The following is a 21,294-nucleotide window of genomic DNA, read 5'->3' as shown; positions in this document are numbered from 1 at the left end:
CACAGAAACTGGACCAGACCCAGCACACAAGCTCTCCTCGGAAAAGCTGACCTCTGTGTGGTGGTTGTCTAGAGGAGGGACGTCAGCGCTCACTGGGGGGGTGGGGGTGGGAGGTAGATGGAATAGCACAAGCAAGGAGGAGTCTTGTGAGCTGGGACCATAAGGGGAGGAAGAGGGGACAGGCGGGGGCAGGGGGGGGCAGGTATGGAGGGGAGCACAGGAGCAAAGGCCTGCAGGCCCAGGCAGGCCTAGGCGGTGGTGAAAGGAATGCCATCCTCCTGCCTCAGAGAGCTGGTTGAATCTGGCACAACGGGGCCGTTTCCACGGCTCTCTGGGCTCGAGGGTGATGCTGAGCTCCTGCCCGGCCCTCTGCCCGTCTTGCCGTTTTCAGGTCCAGCAGAGCTCACCCGCAGAGCATAGACATGAGCCTGCCCACCCGACGGATGGGAGCACGGGCTCTGGTCAGATGATGGGGGGGCAGGGCCCCCTCCCCGCCCCCCCCCCCCCCCGCGGCAGACCGGAGGTCACAGGCGTGGGCAGTGTAGAAGCTGAGGCTGCACACTTCCAGGGTCCGGCTAGGGTCAGTTCCAAAGCCAGCCGGCTCCTCCCTAGGGCCCCTGCCTCTCAGACTAGCTAGTGCCTGCTGGTGAGGCTTCAGAACCTTCCAGGCCACAGCTGGAGGGACTCTCTCCAGATCAGCACGTAGGTATCTCTTAGTGTGCCCTCTCAGACTGGCACCCCTGGCAGCCTGCAGGGCCCAGCTGCGGAGCCCAACGCTGCGTGTCTGTGCTCCATGTGAAACAGTGCTGCAATCCATGAGTAGTGTCCGCAGCGGGTGAGGAAGGGGAGACCTGGGTTATGCACGCCAGCCATTTGCCACTCCTGGTACACCCCCTTATTTTGCATATGGAGAAACTGAGGCCCAGAGGCAAGAATGCCCTCGTCCAATTGCCTGTCCTTTCACTTCCCGCTCTGGCCTCTCGACGGAACTCTTGGTACCCCCCGTGACACCACGTGAAAACAGTCAACTATGTGTGTGACAAGGAAATCATACTGGATGTGTCTGGACCCACACCATGTTTCTCTTCTTGCTTTTCTCCTTTGCCTCTGTTCTGTTTTAATACTTGGTGTGTTTCGTGCATTATGAAGGATGGTGGGACAATGAACATCCGTGGGCCCGCAGCTCAACTCCAGAACTAGAACATTCCCAGTCACTTCCATCTTCTCCTTGCCTGGAGGTCACCCCTCTCTGCAATTTGGTGTTTGTTTGTTTGCCATTCTCTTGCTCACAGGCTGACTGAATAAGCCTAAACATTAGATTGCTTCTTTGTTCTCAAGCTCTAAAAACTTGCTCTCTGTATGTGGATCTCTAAAATTTGCATTTTTGTACTCAACATTTCCCTGTCTCTACGCTTGAGCTGTGCTGCTGTGTAGCTGGAGTTTGCTGTCACCAGTGTGGAAAGAAATTGTGTGACTGTGCTACAATTTCTTTTTGCACTGCTCTGTCAATGAGTATCTGGGTCATTTCCTTTCTCCCCCTCCTCTTGCTAACAGTGCTGCGACGAACTCTTCTTGGGTGTGCCTTGTGTGACTCCTGGGAGTGGATTTGCAGGGTTCTAAGCTATGGGACTGGTCAACCTAACAAGAAAAGGCCAAAGTGGTTTTCAGTGTGGCCAGACCAGGTTTCACGCTCATCAACCGTGGGTGCCAGCTGATCTACATCCTCTCAGACCCTCGGTGCTGTCAGATGTCACATGTCTTCCTCACTGTGAGCCTGATGGATGTGAAATCTCTCACGGGGACCTTACCTTGCACTTCCCTGCATCCTCGTGACATCGGGCAGCTTTTCCCGTGTTCATCTGTGCACTCCGTTTCCTCCTCTACGACATGCCTGCTGTGGTCTTTTTGCTCACTGCCTCTCTTCTTCCTGTGGATTTGTAGGACTTCTTTATGTATTCTGGATACTGATCCTTTGCTAGTTGTACATATGCCAGAGGTCTTCTGCTTTTAGTGATTTGTCTTTTCACCCGTCATTTGGTGGAAGGAAATTTACACTTTACTGCAGTCAAACCTATCAATTATTTTTTTATGTTTACTGAGCTTTTAACACCTTGTTAAAGAAATTGTTCCCAACGCCAAGTTTGGAAAGGTATTCCCCCAGAATATCCCCCTCTTCAACTTCTCTCTTTCAAATATAGATTTTTAATGTGTCTGGAATTGGTTCCGATGTCCCAGCACCGTTTACTAACTGGGCGGCCTTTCTCCAGTCACATGTCAAGAAACCTTTTTAAAACTCCTAAGTATTGAGCTCTTCAGATCTCTGATCATTTGTAGCACACCTGCAGTCATTCATGCCTGCTGTCCGCGTGTTCTCCCCTCTCCCTCTTCTTACCATTGCGATCCCTGGTACGTGCAGGTGCCCCAGGAGGCCCTGTGTAGCCATCTATGGATTTTTTTTCTATGTTTCTTTATTTATCGTTTTTTGAGAAGGAGAGAGAGAGTGGGGAAGGGGCAAGGACAGAGAAAATCCTAAGCAGGCTCCATGCTGTCGGCACAGAGCCCGATGTGGGGCTCGGTCCCCTGACTGTGAAATCGTGACCTGGGCTGACGGCAAGAGTCAGACGCTTAACCGACGGACCCAGGCGCCCCATCCATGGATGTTTTTGTGAGGATGAGGAAACAGGAGCACAGAGGAGGGTTGAGTTTGTAATGGCCACACAACGACCGTGTTGGGTGACCCCAACGTGGAGTCTGTCTCCGATTCTCTGAAGGCGGGTTCTGTGTTCCTTCCTCTTGGTGTCTGGCTGTGCACAGTAGGGCTGGTGGGTTGGGACCCAGGACCCTGGGGCTGTCGGTGGAGGGATCAGACATGACAGCCTGCCTTTCCATTTCCGTCTCATGGGCTCCCCTGAGCTGGTGTGAAAGCCATTTGGGCACATTGTTCCTGGGGGCCTGAAAACCTCCTGCCACCTCTGCTTCTCACTCCTGCCTCATCCCTCCTGCTGTCCTTTTGATGATGAAGCAGCTGAGCTTTAACTCCTGCCTCTCACTCCCCACCAGCTCCTTGCCCAGTAAGGGGAGGCAGAGCCCTGGGAGCAGTACCCCAGCACCCTCAAACCTGGAACAGAGTCGAATCCTTGCCGGGAAGGCTCCACCCTTGGTCTGAGTGATGCAGAGTCATGGCCTCTGATGATGTGGATGACAACTCACTTCTGCAGCATTTGTGATGTGCCAGGGCCCGGTCTGAGCATTCCGTGGGGTCCTCACCACCCTGTGAGGAGACACTGTTTTTACACTCATCTTATAGATGTGGAAGCTGAGGCTCAGAGCCCTTATGAGGCTTGCCTGGGGTCACTCAGCAGGTCAGTGATGGAGTGAGCTGCGATTTGATCCCAGGCGGTCTGGCTCCAGACTCCACGCTCTTTACCACGAGACTGCATGGTCCCTTTGGACCCCAACCAGGCCCTAGCTCTCCCTCCTGGTGACTGGTCCAGGACTCTGGGATGGGTCTGCCATGGGACCCCTCACGGAGTGCAGAAGAGCTTTGTCCCTGAACCTGCCTCCCACCCCCGAGGAAAAAAGAAACATCAGCCACGTTTGACTAGAGTCAGCTTTCGTTTACTGGAGTTTCCCTTGCCTGAGATCTGCTGTACCCAAAATCAATATTATTAGCATTAAAAAAGAGAAACAAGCCAACTAGGATGTAGCAACCCCGAATGCACTGTGGTTTCGGTGCCATCACAGCACACGAGAAAAATCTTCATCAGCTTCTCATGCATACTAGAGACAAGGGAGGGAAGAATGGCGGCGGTGCGGGGGCGGGGGGGGGGCCGTCTTCACGAGGCCTCCAGGAGTGCCTCCCTGGGGCTCATAGTGAGTTAAGCCAGCCAGGCCTGCTAGTGTGCCAGCTCGTCCTGCCAACCTGGCGTCAGCACCATTGCCCCGGGCTGGGCCGGGCAGTCTCCCTTGGGGAGAGAGCTTGAAGCTTTTGCAGTTTGTAGAGGTCTGTTGTATTTAGAAATCCGAGCATCCCAGAGTCATAAATTACCTTGAACTAGTTTGCTAACCCTTGTGACTCGGTACAGCGCCTTTTCAGAAGTGGCCAGTTATGTAACGGACAGAGTGAGGCATGGCCCGGTCCCCTCACTGAGGCAGTGTGTGCCAGGCCTGGCGTGGGTGGTAGCCACCCAGGACCACGGGGACAATGCAGGGAGGTGCCGCAGGTCTGTGCACGGCATTTCTGTGGAAATGCACTCCCAGAAGGGAGAAGGGTCTGTGAGTCCACGAAGTGGGCTTCTCACTCCCAGCACGTGGTCGTGAGATCTGTACCACATGGAAGAGGCAGAGCGCACCGTGTAGTTGAGCATCTCCTGTTACATCCCTGCTAGAGGATCAGCTCCTGCTTGCACCTTTCCGGGGATGGGGGCTCATCACTGCCTGAGACATTTCACACTGGCAGGTAGTTAGCTTCCCGCAAATTCCAGCTCCATCATCTGGGTACATGTTCGGAATCCATGCTTGCAACAGCCTGGACAGAGTGGGAGGCCGTTGCAAGGCTGCTGGCCAGCTAGGACGGCTCCCCCAGCCTTTCCTCCATTGCCACAGCCCTCTGGTCACAACAGGTGCTAAAGGGCCCATCTGGTTAGACATTCTGCGTGTTACCCCTGCACTGCAAGTTCATTGGCCACGGCAATGTTGACATCAAGAGAAACGTGTCATTTTCTTATCTCTCAAAAGAGCTCCAACCCCCTCCCCGTTTTTGTATTCAGAGAGCACAGGGGTGACCCACACTTTCTGGGGTCATGGGGAGGAGATTCAGGTGTGAAGGGAGCATCTGCTTGTAATGTGGGATCCAGTTCCAGGATCCCCTGGCGTTCCCTGAAATTTGCTGGAGAAACAAAACCCATTTGATGTTCAAACCCAGGCTTCCAACAGAATGGGACAGCTGAAACACCCCAAAAATGGACAAACCACATGAAGCAGGTTTTGAAGGCCGCAGCCTTTCTGGCAGTCTGAGCCTCCCCAAGCAGCAGGGAACGGGTTTTGCCGGGAGACGCCCGTTTGCGATGGCGCGCGCGCTACTTTTCCCCCGGGCGAGACAGGTGCAAAGTCAGATGTATTCATTTTCCACAAATGAAACGACTCGGTTTTGACCATGTTGCAGACCTAGGACTTGGCTCCCTTGTTCCCGGGGTGTGTGTGTCTGGTTTTCACTCCATTCCGAAGGAGCCTGTGGAGGCTCCCAACTTTGAACCTTCTAATGATAATGATTTACTGGTTTCAGGGGGTTCGGGGTGGGGGTGGCGGGGGGAGGTGGGACAAGAAGAGTGATGCAGAGTTTGGAGTCTGAAGGAATGATTAGCTGCGTGGAGGGCCCGGGGCCAGTGCTGATGCCGTAGTTAAGGCACAAGGACTTTCCGCAGCACCAAAGCATCACTTTTGCTTCTCATCAACCCCTTGAAACGAACTCAGTCATGTTCACTGATAGGAATCAGTACCACGTAATGAGTGTCCGCCATGGGTCAGGGCCTCACCGCACCTGTACAACCAACCCCACCCGTTCAAGAGGGTTATGGTGCGCCCCAGTGTTTGAGCTCTGGGAGACTGGGATAGAGAAATGCTGAACAGCTTCCCTAGATAACACGGCTTTCAAATGCAGATCTGAGACTTCCCACCCAAAGCCTTTCCAGGTCCTGTCCTTGGTGCCTGTGGAAGGTACAGATTTCCAGGCCCTGTCCTTGACCTGTCTGACTCGGTAGGGTCGGGGGGCGGGGCCCGAGACTCTGAATTTTGCCCCCTTCCCGCGTGATTCCAGCAGGCAACCTGGACACCCAGCCTCTGTCCAAGCAAGCCAGCGTCCAGTATTCGGCTGTGCCCAGCTCACCAGTGTGAGCTCAGAAACACTGAACCAAGCAGTTCCTGTAGGTCCCCCCACACCCCACCCCTGGCAGAAGAATCCTAAAACCCTGACTGGCATTTTCCAAAGGTCCCAGCAAGCTTCTCGGGACCCTGAGCAGCCAGCCAGTGAAACCTGAGGACTGCTTGTTTGGGGAGTGTGGGGGCTGCTTCTGAAGAAGGTGGGCTTGATTACAAGTGTTGTCTTAATTGGCACGAGGACGTGGAAGGGAAAGCAATGAGTCGAAATTAATCCGTTTTCCTGTGAACATCTCCCACCACTCCGTGCCAAGGCGAGGCAGCCTTTGTAATTAACTGACTGGGCTTTTTCTCCCCCCAAACCCAAAATGGGAGCGTGCAATTTATTTTGTGTGCGAGGTGGTATGAAAATTGCCAAGGTTGGCAGATGAGGCTGGGATGTTGGTGGAGCTGGGTAAACAGGGCTGAGCTGTCTGTCACCTCCAGGTCGGAATGGGGAGCTGGCTCCAAAGCAGGGACAGGGGCTGGGGCCACGGAGGTGCTGTGCCGAGGGCTGAGCAGGTGGCCTTGGGAGGAGAACAGAAACTTCTTAGCACTGTGGATGGGAGTAGAGGCACTACAGTTCTGAAATCAAAGCCTTCTCCTCGTCCTACCCTGTGTCACCACGGACCAGACACTTAACTCTCCAAGCGTCAGAGTCCACGTGGGTTCAGCGGTCTTTACTGAGTGCCTGCCGTGTGTAGTGAACCCAAGTTCATCTGCCTGATGTGCATAAAGACCATCACTGAGACATGGAGTATAAAGCAAAGCAAGAGTTTATTCCAGAGGCAGGAGGGCGAGCCTCACATCCACCTCCCTAGAGGAGGAGAGTCAGGGGTACTTAGTGTCAAAGGAAAAAGGTCAGGGTACAAAGTTGCGGCTGCTAACCCTTTGGTTACCCTTTTCAGTCCCCAGGGTCTTTTGATCCGTCCTCATTCTTGTGGGTATTGGGACCACGACCCGGCCGCGGCCGTTACTTCCTGCTGAGGTGGGGTGAAGACTGGGGTTAGACAAGTGGAAACTTTGGGGTGGAAAGGAATGTTCTGCATTACCGGGATTTTTGTACTTTGGTCAATAGTTCCTGGACCATGTTGTGTCTAGGGTTTTAGGGGTACTAGAGAACAACAGGTAGCATGTTGTACTCATGGCTTGATTCCCTTGGACCAGTTACCCCGAGTCGGAGGTTCAGGTCCGGCAGAGGCTCACTGGTCTGAGCCGGGTCCCTTTCGACCTCCTCCCTGCTGACAGGGTGTAGGGAACCTGTGGATTCTTGTCATTCAAGTGTGAATCCACGGTTCAATTCCCTGTAGTTTAGGAGGAGTGGGGGGTCAACAGCACCTCACAGGGTCTGACCTGTCCAGTGAGGCTGGAGCTGGTCCTCTGGGCTCCTGCTCTTCAGGTCTTTACTGACATCTTTAGTGACACCTTTGGATGTCACTAAGGGATTCAGGCAGCGTGAAGACACATCTGAGAGGTACATCAGCCTGCCGGAAGCAAACTCAGGCACTAGATGTACCTGATAGTATCCAAATCGCTGGTGGCAGCCCCGCCAGCAACTCCTAGGTCACGAAAAGGACATAGAAAGTCTTCCATATAACATTCCACAGGGGCTTAAACCAAGCCCTCTTCTAGGGACCACTCTTTCCCAAAGCAGGGCAGATGGCACGGGTTGTTCCCAAGTGAAGTGGGTTTCTTGGCAGAGCTTTGCCAAAGTTCATTTTTTTCCCTTTTTCCACTCTCTCGGTGTCTCCAGGAAGCGTGTGATTTCCACTGAATGCCCAAGGCCTTGGACGCTGTGGTAGTCACTCCATTGTCACTCTGAATTATTAGCGGCAGTCCAAACCTAGAAATGGTCTCGCTTAAAAGCATTTTGACAAGTCCCGAGGCCTTCTCTGAACAGCAGGGAGGAACCTCAAACCCGTTGATAAAGGTGTCTGCAGATACAAGCAAACCCCGAGAATTTCCCGTTGTTCTTTGCATTCCGGGAAAGGCTGCCTGCCGGTCTTCCCCAGGTTTGGGGCCTCTCAGTTGTATACCCTTAAGAACTTGTGGGCACCCAGTCTTAGGATTGTTTTTAGCACAAGCATTGCCTTTTGTAGCATTTCGCTGAAATCGGAGCCCGCAGTATACTTCTGGATCCACTGGAGAGTGGCATCTTTCCCATAAAGGGTGCTTCGAAGAATGTGGCTAATTATTTCTTTCATCAGATGCTCTAGGGTAAGGATTCATTCTATTTCCAGCTGGTGTCAATGCCAGCACGGTGTCCAAACCCCCACTCCTTACTTAACTCCTCTTTGGTCCTCCAAGGGACGTTGGGGTTGATATGTAGTTAAGTCTATCTTTGGCACTAAAGCTCTTCCAGAGGGTCTTGGAGTCTTCGACGGGCTGCCAGCATGGTTCCCTTGGGCAGTCGGTCCACTTTGTGGCGCCTTCCGCAGCGGACGATAGCTGATGGGTCACCACTGCACCCAGCTCTTCCTTGTCTTTGACCCGTGAAACTGTCCCCATCCGTGAACACGTCCAAGTCTGGATGATCCGATGGCAGCTTGTCCAGTCGGGAAGGCTGCGATCAGCTTGTTCAGCTATCCGTGTGTCTCTGGTGATCTTTCTGAGTGGCCCTTAGATCACCGGGGCACTTTTCTGTCACGTGTACCTCGGGTGGTCTGGCTTCGGTTTGCGGGGCTTCAGGGAAAAGCAGTTTTCGTTCTCAGTGCTTCCAGTCAACACAGTGGGAGAAAACTGGAAACCTTAGTTTGGAGAGTTAGGGTCAGACATTCAAGGAAACCAGAAGAATTCAGGACCCAGCCCAGGTGTATAGACAACCAACGAACTCTCAAAGACGGTTCATCGGAACTATGATCTTACATTTTCACAGGTGTGTTACTGGAACAATCTCTCTCTCTGAAACCACCCTCGTCTCCACCAAAGATCGCCAAATTAGGACACATTTGTTTGTAAAACTGTCCAGTTGGAGCTGGGCCTGTTTACACAAGCGCCATCACAACGGTGATTGGTCATATAGGTGTTTGGTTTTTTCAATCTGCTTCGCTGGAACTTTTCGTAAGGAATGTCAGATTGAACTTTGAACAGCCTTGTCAGGCTCAAGAAGCCAAGCCAAATACTGGCCACCAGCCTTTGCCTGCCATACCTATAGATGTGGGTGGCTCCCTCTCTTCTCGAGATCCCCCAAATACCCTGAGGTTCCTGCACCTGCCAGGAAGTGACAACCTTCCTTATTCACCTGGTAAGGCTGCTGGAAACTTTGTAAGCAACGTACGAGGCAAGTTTTCCAAGGGGCTTCATTGGCTCGGCAAAGTCAACCTTAATTAGTTCCTTAAAGCTCTCTGATTGTAGCTGAGTCTAGGCATATCTCCCTCAACTATGACATTCCAGTCAAAGCCTTGGAAACATGACCAATGTTTCCAGTGGCATCCTGTTGCAAGGAGAACGGATTCGTATCGAACTTCTGCAAATAAATACACTGCCGTGAAAATACGAGAATACTCCCTGAGAGTTTTGAATTCTGGTGGTACCAGGTAGGGAGAAAGGGATAAATGTTTCCTATCTGTTTATGAGGAACTTATTTACCAAACGTCTACCAAATGTCATAGGCAGACTTAAATTTAGAAGAGCAAACATTAGAGGACCAGCAATGTTTACACAAGTGTCTGTTTGAAAGCAGTTTCCCCATTAGTTCTGGGAATTCTTACTAAGCTTAGCTTTATGATCCTGAAGGGATCAGAGAGCTGTATTTGTCAATGCAGTGCAGCTGGCAAGGAGATTCTGTGACACACGATACTTCAGTAGTTCGTATTACAAGCGATGACGCTATACCAGGACATATCAAAACCTTAGGAATCTTATAAAATCTCTAGGACACTTAGAGCAATCACCCATACAACAAAGCCTAAGAAGGTTCCTCATCGCTTATTTGATGATGCCTCCCATGTCATTTGACACACCAGGGAATCAGCCTAATTCGTCAAAAAGACTTCCATTCACAAGCTGGGTTTTTGGAAGTTGGGGAAATACCAGAAGGTTTCAAAACACGTGCCTAAATAGGATTACAGATCGTTACAAAACGGGATACTTATTTAGCCAGGATGGCAAGAAGAGATTCTCAAGGTAAATGCAGACAGCAAGGTAAATGGAGCTGTGAGCAAACCTTAGCTCTCTTAACACTGAGCACATTCAACTTCCTTAAGTAAGCAAAGACCTAACAAAGACAAGACATAGAAACTTTGTTTTTCTAGGCAGATTAAAGGTAAAGAAAAACCTCTGTTGATAATTTTGACCCATCATCTAAGAAGCCTCTGTCACATTAACAGCGAGAAAACCCAAATTCCAGTCTTATACCGCAGTACTTTGGATACTAAAACTCATTCGTTGCAACAAGATGAATTTTTAAAAAGATATGCAGTCCCTTCTTCTCTTCCTCCGTGTCACCTCCCACGTTGATACATACTTATTTGGACAAGGACATCCAGGGCACTGCATGGGTCTGAGTTCTTGTGACGGGTGTTGGGATGTGCTGACCAGAATCTCTGGCAGGAACCAAGGTCTCCCAGCCATAGCAATGCTGCCTACAGCCTTCGACGCTCAGACATCATCAGGGATCACTGTGACTGTACACAGCGGCCTTGCCAAGGGCATTGCCCGCTGCCCAGGTGGTCACGTCCAAAGACGCTAACGAAGAGCCAGCCCCTTTCTCCTAAGTTTGGATGCTTCCGAAGGGCAGTCCAACTTTCGAGACTGCTCAGAGAGTCGGCTAAGGCTTCCGTTGAAGTGTCACTGCTCAACTTCTGCCTGACATCGTTCTCTGCCTCCCCCTTCTCTTCCCCAGGGGTCGATCGCTGCCCTCATAAACTTGTTTCTTACATGCGAAACTCCAGAATCTCGGTCCCGACCATGCACAGCATTTCTTTCGAAAGATTCCCTTCTCGCAAACCTTCTGCAATTTTCCCTTTCGCATTCCTTCAGATTTTGTCCTACGTTTTCCCCTCTTTATTTTTTTTTAAATTTTGTTTGAGAGAGAGAGAGAGCACAAGCGGGGGAGGGGGGGAGAGAGAGACACAGAGAGACACTCAGAGAGAGAATCTCAAGCAGGCTCCACTTGGAGCCTGACACGGGGCTCAATCCCACAACTCTGGGATTATGACTTACGCAGAGGTCAGGAGTGGGATGCTCAACAGACTGAGCCACCCAGGTACCCCAAGTTTTCCCTCTTTGAATAACCAGTCTCACTTTCATTAAATACAGAATTTTTTCCCTTATTTTTTCAAGTAGCATTAATTACATTTATTAAAATTATTTACATCTGTCTGTCTGTCCTTCGCTTGCCCATAAGGCTTCAGAAGCCATTGGACAGGGCTCTAACGTCTTTTTCTTTTCCATCACATTTTGTGACAGTCACAATGCCAACAGCTGGTCTGACTTACAATAAACACAAGCAGAGTGAAACTATCATATTTAATGTTGGCAATTCTAAAGACTTCTGTCAATTTGAACTAAACGAACAACGTTACATTAGCTTTCATACCAAATATTATCCAAGATCACTTGAACTTGAAAGACACCTGGGGTTAGTTTCTATCTTTCTGAGTTTTAGAACGCCCAGTTCTTTGTTTTCTTTTAATTGTTTTAATGTTTATATACTTTTGAGAGAGAGAGAGAGAGACAGAGAGAGACAGAGCGTGAATGGGGGAGGATTAGAGAGAGAGGGAGACACAGAATCTCAAGCAGGCTCCAGGCTCTGAGCCCTCAGCACAGAGCCCTACGTGGGGCACGAACCCACAGACCACAAGATCATGACCTGAGCTGAAGTCAGACGCTTAACCGACCGAGCCACCCAGGCGCCCCTAGAACACCCAGTTCTTACAAGCACTTGCCTTCAAACCAGCTAAGTAGAGCACTTTTACAAATTAATTTCACAACCACCACCCGGAGGTAGAGAAACTATCTCACATTTACATAGACACACGTACCATTCCACAAACAGGGTGCAAGCAAAACCTTAAAGGCCCAGTTGCCTAATATCTCCCTTTTCCAAAACACAGCTAAGTGCAAGATGGTCTTACCATTTATGGATCCCTTCATCGGTCGTCTTTCTCAGGAGTCTGATGAATATTGTGGTGGAGCAGAGTTGCCAAAAACAAACGATGGCCTCGTTTGGGAGACTCCAGCCCATAGGGCTGGATGTGCAGATAGATTGTCCTTTCCCAGCGTCCAACGAGGACATGGCTTGTTGTATTCACAGATGCCCAAAGCAGTCAAAGCAGCTGACAGACCAGTTGAAGCCCAGGTTACCTCCGTGAATTTTCCCCTCCCCACCCCACCCCCTGCCCCGCTTCAGCTGTGTCCAGTCTGCGGTGTGGCCCATCCGTTGTGGACGGAGGCTCTCAGAAGAGGTCCATAGATGTTCAGCCTGATTCTGGAGACACTACTGGTCCTGGTCCTCTCTTTCCACAGACAAGAGAAAGGTCTCTTTTGTCGCTGAGAAAATAACTCATGTGGCTGGATATTTTAGAAAACTCCTCTGGTGACTGTCTGGAAGGTGGCCCAGAGATATTTAGGGTGCATCAAAGCAATGCCGGCCTGATAGAATTAGTTAGGAAGTGTTCTTTCTCCTGAAGTTTTTGGAAGAGTTTGAGAAGATTGGTGTCAATTCTTCCAATGTTTGGTAGAACTCACCAGTGAGGCTGTCAGATCCGGGGCTTTTTTTTGTCAGGTGGTCTTCGATTACGGCCTCAATCTCCTCCCTAGTTATGTACGAATCTCTTCCGATTTTCTCTTTCTTTGTGATTTAGTCTTGGTAGGTTTCCTAGGTCTAGAGATTTGTCCATTGTATCTGGATTCTCCAATGAGCTGGAATACACTTGTTGATAGCACTCTAACCCTTTCTACGTCTGTAAGGACTAGAAAGACCCTCTGTTTCATGTATCTCTGCTCTAATCTTTATTATTTCCTTCCCTTTGCTACCTTTGGCTTTTTCTAGTTTCTTAAGTTGCACGTCTATGGTGTTGATTTAAGATCTGTCTTGATGTTTACTGTGAGCGTTTACAGCTATAAATTTCCCCCTCACCACTGCTTTGTTGTTTTCCAGGAGTTTTGACGCGTCGTGTTTCATTTCCCTTCACCTCTACGTATTTTCGCATTCCACTGTGATTTCTTCTTGGACACATTGGTTCTTTGAGAGTGTGTTTTCAGTTTTCACAGCTTTTTAAATTTTCCACTCTTCCTTCTGTTACCGATTTCTGACTTCATCTTCTTGTGGTTGGAAAAGATACTTTGTGTGATAGCTATCTTGTAAAATCTACTGAGACTTAACTCGTGACCTAATGCAAAGTCTGTCTCAGAGAAGGTCCCTCGTGCCGTTATTGTTGGGTGGGGTCCCATGCCCGTCTGTTAGATCTGGCTGGGCTATCGTGTTCTTCAAATCCTCTGTGTCCTTACTTACCTTCTGTCTGGTTGTTCTGTCCATTATCGACAGTGGGATATTGAAGGCTCCAATGATTATTATAGAACTATTTTTCCCTTCAGTTCTGTCGATAATGGCCTCTCATTATGTGTGTAAATGTTTATCATTTTTTCTTCTTGCTGTACTGAACCTCTTAATTCATATAAAATGTCCTTCTTTGTCTCTTGTAACATTTTCTGATTTAACGTCTGTTTTGTCTGGTATTATTACAGCCACTCCACCCTTTCTTTTGGTTACTATTTGCATGGATTATCTTTTTCCTTCCTTTCATGTTCAACTTTTTTGTGTCTTTGGATCTGAGTCCCTTGTAGGTAACACATAGTTGGATCCTATGTTTTTATCCATTTCACTAATCTGTTTAATCTGCTTACATTTAAAGTCATCACTGATAAGGAAGGAATTCCTTCTGTGGTTTGCTCTTTGTTTTCTATATGCCTTAATTGCTTTCGGTCTCAAATTTTCTGCATGACTATCTTCTTTTGCATTTAGTTGATTTTTTTTGTAGTGAAACATTTTAATTCCCTTCTCATTTCCTTTTGTGTATGTTCTGTGACGTGTGTGTGTGTGTGTGTGTGTGTGGTTGTGTTTGGTTACCGTGGGATTGCTTTTAACATCCTAAAGTTACAACATTGTAATGTCAATTTATACCAGCTTAACCTCAATAACACATGAAAACTCAGCTACTTTACAGCCCTGACCCGACCTTCTTTCAGTTGTTAATGTCACAAATTTACATCTTTATGCATCTTGTGTCCAAAAGCATAGATGAATAATTAGGTTTTTAAATATATCAGTCTCTTAACATAGAGAACCAAAAGTAGAGCTACAGACCAAAGTCATAACAGTACTAGCGTTCATAATTGTCTGTCTGCTTACTTTTACCGGAGATTATTTCTTCAGAAGGCTTCGAGTTACTTGTTCAGTGCTCTTTCATTTCAACCTGAAGGACCCCCTTCACTGCAGGGCCGGTCTAGTCATCAGGGCAAGGCTTTCAGCTTTGGTTGATCTGGGAATGTTTTCATTTCTTCCTCATTTTTGAAGGACAGTTTTCCCAAATGTAGGATTCTTGGTTGACACCTTTTTGCCTTCAATGCTTTCAACACATCAACCCATGCCTTCTAGCCTCCAAGGTTTCTGATGAGAAATCTCCTCACAACCTTATCAGTGAAAATATGATGAAAAGCAACGTTCCTCTGAGCTTTATAGATGTTAATAATGAGCCTTATCGTGTTTTACACAACACAACGTTTCCTTATACGTTGTAGCACCATTTTGAGACCAGGAACTGAGTATTTTAAGTGTAGACATTACGAGGTCTATACAAGCCAAAATTACAGTTTTCTAAACTTGAAGTGAAAAGGCCATTGAACCATCTTATAGATTTTGATTTCTAACAAAGTAAATATCAATCTTGAAAAGCCCACACAAACAAACAAAAAGCCCATTGGGGGTCTTTTTTTTTTTTTATTGAGTAAAGGGGTTTTAGGAGTAAAAAGTGAGGAAACCACTGTGGTCTCAGACATCCCCAGCCATGATTGCATAATTGGCCCATTTCTTGCTGTGCCCTCACAAAGCCCCATGGTGAAGTCATGGCAAGACCTGTCTATATAAGACCCTGGCTCGGCTGGGTGTTTGGTCTTTACAGCCCAGGAAGCCTTGGTGACCTGTCGGCCTTTGACCCTAGCTAGTTTGATTTCAATTCTCTTTTTTTCATTTTGTTTATTTGTTTATTTTCATTTTTCTTTTTTCTCTACTCCTTTGCTCTCCCAACTTTTTTTTGCCTTTTTCTGTTTTTACTTTTTTCTTTTTTTTCTCCTTTTTTAGTTTTTCTTTTTCTCAACTTTTCTTCGTTTCCTCCCTTCATTTTCTTTGTGTGTGTGTGTGTGTGTGTGTGCGCGTGTGTGTTTTTCATTTGTTTTTTTTTTTGTGTGTTAGCGTTTTAGTACAGTTAGTATAGTTCATATTGTTAGTATAGTTCATATCGTTAGTATAGTTCACGTTGTTAGTATAGTTCATAAGCATAGTATTGTTAGTATTGGCAAATTTTGTAGGTTGTTATTGTTGGTTAGCATAGTCCGTGTAATTAGCATTATTTAGCGTTAGTATAGTTAGTAGGTCACCATGCTTCAGGGGCATAAGGCCATTACCGCTGGTGAGGAGGACTTCTGTATTTACGATATCCCCGAGATCACCAGTGAGGGCAGCGTCCCCCCCAGGAAGCAGTCTGATGTGACGTTCATCAAGAAAACCCAGAAGGACCCCGCTGGCCTCCAGGGACTTTGTCGTGAAGCCCAGAATATGAAGACCTCAAGTCACCCAAGTGTTGTCAAGTCACTTGAGGTGATCAACACCAAGGAAACGTTGGTTCTCCTTTCAGAATACGTAAGCAGAGACAACCTGCGTGACGATTTTACGCACCATGGCCAAGTGACGGAGGAGGTTCCAGACACATTCTGCCGGCTGTTATCGGTGGTGGAGTATTGCCACCAACAAGGTATGATAGGCGGGTATCTGAAGCTGGAGACACTGCTTTTTGGCAAGAAGCTGAAGGTAAAATGCACGGGGGTTGGACTGAGCATCCAGTTTGCTGGCTACAAACTCCACACTTTCTGGGACAGCCCCCCTTATTCTGCCCCGCGACTCTTCCTGCAGCAAAGGGAGGACACCCCTTCTGCAAGCGCTTGGAACCTGGGGGTGGTTTGGTACTGCTTGGCCACCGGGTTGGAGCCGTTTGAGAGGGAAGTCTTCTGGGACGCGGAACGAAATATCGAAAACAGGGAGCACAGTGCTCTGGTTTTCATGTCCCTGGAGAGTGAAAACATGTGGTACACGTTGACAACTATCCAGCCCACGATCAACACACCAACCACAGTCCGCTGCTGGAGCTCCCTCGCAACCTGTTCCAGCACAGGCCTGTCCTCAGAGCGGAGTAGTCTGACCTCCGAAGGGACCAGCATAGGGACCACGATTAGCGGGCCCAGATGCAACTTGCCAGCCACAAACTCCGACACCAGCAGTGAATACAGGCAGCCAGGGAGGATGTCCCTAGAGCCAAAAAATCAGGTTCTCAAACCTCTCAATAAATTAAAAAATGTATTTAAAAAAAATAACAAAATACAACCCTAAAAAAATGTAAATAAATGAGAGCCATGAGAGCCACGTGTCTGTGCCTTTATTTTATTTTGTTTTTTAACTTTAAAGGAACTTAAATGTTTGTTTTGAAAAAGAAGGGACAGTGTGAGTGGGGGAGGGACAGAGAGAGAATCCCAAGTCTACTCTGTGCTGTCAGCTCGGAGCCCGACGCGGGGCTCCAGCTCACAAAATTGTGGGATGGCGACCTGAGCAAGACCAAGAGTGGGACGCTTGAGCCACTGAGGCCCACCCAGGAGCCCCGTCCCTGCGTTTTAAGTGCAGGGAACGATGCTGAGCTCCAGGAAGCCCGGGGACATGGCACAGGAGATTGGCCAGGGTGACGGGTGGGACCAGATCCAGAACAGCTTCACAGGCTGGAGGAGTGTCGGTGGGCTAGTGACCTGCTGGATGTGGAGTTGTAGGAAGCACAAGGTGGAGGTGGTGAAGTTTTGGAGTGATGGGGGGTTCGTGGGTCTGGAGCCGATGGCCAAGGAAGAATTCGTGAAGAAGTCTTTGGTGCAAAAAGGTGATTTTATTAAAGCACGGGGACAGGTCCATGGGCAGGGAGAGCTGCACTGGCGTCGTGACGGGTAGCTCATTATATACCCTCAGGTTGGGAGGGGGTTAGGGAGAGAGCCAGACTTACTCTAGGACTCAAGGTTCCAGGACCTTGAGGGGCTAGCTGTTGCCAGGAAAACGCCATTTCTTGCCGTTTAATGAAACCTCAGCCATGAGGATGGATCTGGGCAGGCCATAAGCGTGGAGGATGATTGCCAGCATATATGTTGCGGGGGTTAGGATGAAGTAGATTTGTCTTTATTTGTCATAATGGCGTGTGGGCAGCGGGGGCCCCGGGGGTGGGTCACAATGGGGTATGGGCAGCAGGAGTCCAGGGGATGGGTCACAATGGTGTGTGGGCAGCAGGAGCCCCTGGGGTGGGTCACAATGGGGTGTGGGCAGCGGGAGTCCAGGGGATGGGTCACAATGGTGTGTGGGCCATGGGAGCCCCGGGTCCCCTTCCAGGGACTGCCCACCTGGTGGGGAAGGAATGAGCTGGGTGCAAACACTCTGGATATCACCCTCTCTTTCTTGTGCACCCACTGGGGACCAGACCTCAGCCGGTGGATGTCCCAGCTCTCCCTACCCCACCCTCCCCCCTGCTGTCCCCCTCCTCCCTTCTGTCCTGGCTCCGGACTCACCTGCTCTCACTGGCCACAGGTGCAGGGTCCATCATGGCCCCCTTCCTTTCATGTCTCACTTTGGCCACCTCCAGAAGCTGACTTGGATGACCACGCATAGCAGGCTCTTTTTGCCCAGATGTTGGGCCAACAGTAATCCACTTATCTCACTGGAAAGTCTTAAGACACCACATAAAACCAAATCATGGCTCTGTGCCCTCTGTATACATGACAGAGAACCCCAATATAACAGACTGGTGAGGAAGGAGGTGGGGTGAGATCAGAGAGGTCCCTAGTAATGGCCCCCGAGTTGTAACTACTGAGAGGCTTGTCACCTCTGGGTGCCCCAGGAGATTCACTCCTCTCTCCCCTTCATCCCCGACCAGAAACACTCCAGATTTGTGCCAGCAGACTGGTTGACTGTACTGTGTTTTAAAGGACAAGGAGTGCATAATTCACTCATTTATTCACTCAACAAACACGTTTACATGATGGTATATATGGTGGAGGTTCCATGGGGCACAGGACCCAGTTCCTGCCCTTCAGAGCTGAGGCCACCGAGAATAGGTAAGGGAGCGTGGAGTGCAGTTCCAGAGTCAGGTTCAGATCGCAGCTCTACCACTGACTCGCCGTGTGACCTTGGGGAAGTCACTTAACCTCTCGGGGCCTCAGTCTTCCCACCTATAAAATGCATACGCTAGTGATGCCCGCCTCGAGGACAGCTGTGAAATTGAAATAAGGTCATTTAGAGAAGCTCTGGGAACACTGCCCAGGGCAAAGTGCGGCAAGTATTTACTGCTCATTTGGCGGCCATTACTGAGCACCTACTATGTGCCAGGCACCAGGGATGCAGCAGTAGGCCCCGGAGGGGTAGACAGGTGAGCAGTGCAGAATACCCAGGAGACCCCAGGTGTGGGAAAGCAGAGGCTCCTGGGGATCACACTCCCTCCACCTTTCCTTGCCCTGAACCTACAGCTGCTGGCCCCTCCTGCTCACCTGCCAGCCAGACCCCATTGTCCTGCGGCATCTGGGGAGCGCTTTGCCAATTGCCTGCCTCAAAGGTGCACTTGTCCTAGCTCTTGCCAGCTGGGGGACCTCAGGACACTGCCTTGGCCTCCCATCACCTGCTTTCTTTCTGTGAGGGAGGACCCAGCCCCTTCCACAGGGGTTCAGCGAGGAGCAGGGGACAGAGTGGATGGCATCCATCCAGCAGGGTCAGCTCCTGCGGTGACCGGGAAGCAGCTGGTCAGCTTTAAACACACCTGCAGCTCCCCTGTGGCTCGCGGAGCCTCGTGGTCTGTGGTCTGCAGAGGCGGCCCAGGGCGGGTGATGTATCTGTGCCCCAGGTGTGGTGGAGGGGGGTTAATTAAAAAGGTGGCTGGGAGATGAATTTCTGGAAACACAAATTGGAAACCAGTGGAAGCTATCGATCTGCCTAATGGGAAGCTGATGGTTTCTGAGCGTGCAGACAGCTCCGGCACAGGCAGGTGGCAGGAATCGATGTGGCCCCTTCCCTGAGCTGATCGGTCCCAGGTGCACTGGGAACATGGGTCGGGGAAGGGCCGAGGAGGTGCCCACAGCCTCCCAGTGGGGCCCTGGGGTACTGATTCTGGCTCAGAGCTGGGGAGCCCGCTGCGTTTCTGCTTGGGGTCCTCATCAGAGGAGCTCCTATCCTGCCTCAGTTTCCTCATCTGGAAACTCCTGACCCCTGGTATTATTGTCAGGTTAAGTGGGTTGTGACAAATCCCGTCCTCAGTGCTGGGTACACGGGAGTAAACACCCTGGCCCAGGTCTCAGCCCTCCTGGAGCTCACACTCTAGTGGGTGCCACACACAATGAGCAGATACAGTTTCAGGGAGAACTGCCTGTGCAAAGGCCTTGAGGGGGGAGGACCCGGTGGCCTGCAGTTGGCAACAGTAGCCTGGGATGTGAATAGACATCACCATGGCAATCCACAAATACCCCCCAGATTTCAGATCCCCACACCCCCAGGGGACTGCGGCACCATTGCGGAGAACCAGTGATGTGGATCTGCTCGTTTCCTTTTCACGGAGTCCCTGCGGCATACACGTAATTTTATGCCCGTTACACAGATAAACAAAGTAAAGCTCAGAGACGCTTGGCCAGGGCTGAAGGCCACACAGCTAGGAAACCGAGCCTCCAGTGCAGTGCTTTGCCACAGCTCATGGAGCGGGCGTGGCTGTATTCCTTTGGTGTCCCCGCACTATCACAGCAGGGCTGGGCCCAGGGCCTGGCTCAGCAGCCCCGGCCCATCTTGGGCTGCGATGGTCTAGAATGTAGGCAGGTGACTGTTCACACTGCCCCTGGTGAGTGGATGCCATTGAGGCGTGGGCAGACTTTATCAAGCTCCGGCTGGTGCCTGGTCTCCTGTCTCACCACACCCCTTCCTTCCCTCCCTAGACCAGAGTCAATTTGAAAGCACTTACTCGTGAAATGCTCTCTCAGGATTTGGGTGGGGAAGATGGCCAGTGTTAGTCTGCTTATTGATCGCTGGACTTTATAAGGGTTTATCTCTGAAACAATGAAACTGAAAGATGGCCTCTAAATTTTTATCTCCAGCCTATATCTCCACCGCCTCCCCCCCAATTCCAGGCTTTTTAGCACCAGTGGCCCTTCAGGCATCACACTGCCCATCCACCCAAGGGCCTCCTGGGTCTCCGTTTCCTTTCTACTGTCTCAGCAGGGGGAGCTTTTATAAGCACAAACCACATCATGTTGCTGGTTTGGAACACCCGATGCTTTGCACTTTGCCCAAAATCTAGATTCCCCATCACACCTGCCCTGCCTCCCCCTCTACCTCCCCTGAAGGGGCACTCCCCTTCAGACACTCCGTTCCCCTTGCAGCTCTTCAAGTACACAGGGTGTTCTCTGGCCTCAGGGACTTTGCACTGGCCACTCCCTGTCTGAACCACTAGTATCCCAGGTCTTTGCACGACTGGTGCCTTGTCACTATCCAGGTCTCAGCTCACAGGTCACCTCCTTGGGAAACACTCCCGGACCATCCCCAGACACCTTCACGGCGCGTAGTGCCCTCTCCAAGTATTGAGTGTGCACCTGTGCACAAGCTTCCCGTCTATCCCTACCCCCATGGTAGCAGGAACTGTCTTTCCTACTTACCACCCAATCCCCAGGGCCTAGGCCAGGGTTTGGTAAACATTTGTACAATTAATCAATGAACAGAGTGTGAGGCTTTGCAAAAATTCAGCCAGAGACACAACCTGACTTGGCCCGGAATCCTGGGCTTTGCTGGATTTACCCTCACTTGGTGGCATTGTGCTGGGTCTGCCCGCCACCCTCTCCACCAGTCCCAAACCACTGACCTGAGGATAGGTAACCCTGTGGTGTCCTCAGCCCCTGGCTCTGTCCCAGCTCGGAGGGCGGGCCTCAAGGGGATGTCCTGGAGGCCGGTCTGCACTGAAAGTCCAAGCCCTCTGTGTGTGTTGAGGGGAAATGCCTCCCCCTGGGCTGCCAACCCCAGCAGAGGAAACCACCCCAACACCCAAGGGGTTAGGACTTGAGGATGAAGTTTCACCAGGCAGATGAGGAGAGAGGGAAGAGTGTCCTGGGCAGAGG

The 21,294-nt window shown here is 50.3% G+C and overlaps 1 protein-coding gene and 1 long non-coding RNA gene across 3 annotated transcripts in view; both read left to right on the top strand.

Annotated features, from left to right (window-relative positions):
* Positions 1 to 16,534, top strand: part of LOC131518845 (MAP/microtubule affinity-regulating kinase 3-like) — a 51,186-nt gene extending 34,652 nt beyond the window's left edge. The window contains exons 1-2 of one of the 2 annotated variants that reach the window (XM_058741277.1): positions 15,152 to 15,373; positions 15,410 to 16,534. In XM_058741277.1, coding sequence (XP_058597260.1) covers positions 15,512 to 16,516 — 1,005 coding nt within the window. In that variant the 5' untranslated portion in view covers positions 15,152 to 15,373; positions 15,410 to 15,511 and the 3' untranslated portion in view covers positions 16,517 to 16,534. Of the gene's footprint in view, positions 1 to 15,151; positions 15,374 to 15,409 lie in introns of those variants that run through there. The other variant, XM_058741285.1, reaches the window with a different exon arrangement.
* LOC131518865 (uncharacterized) overlaps positions 1 to 21,294 on the top strand; it is a 68,288-nt gene that overhangs the window by 3,784 nt on the left and 43,210 nt on the right. The gene's annotated exons all lie outside the window — the stretch shown is intronic.

This window comes from Neofelis nebulosa, chromosome 1, assembly GCF_028018385.1.
Source record: "Neofelis nebulosa isolate mNeoNeb1 chromosome 1, mNeoNeb1.pri, whole genome shotgun sequence".
NCBI lineage: Eukaryota > Metazoa > Chordata > Mammalia > Carnivora > Felidae > Neofelis > Neofelis nebulosa.
The sequence above is the reverse complement of the archived record's forward strand: the minus strand, read 5'-3'. Positions and strand labels throughout refer to the sequence as shown.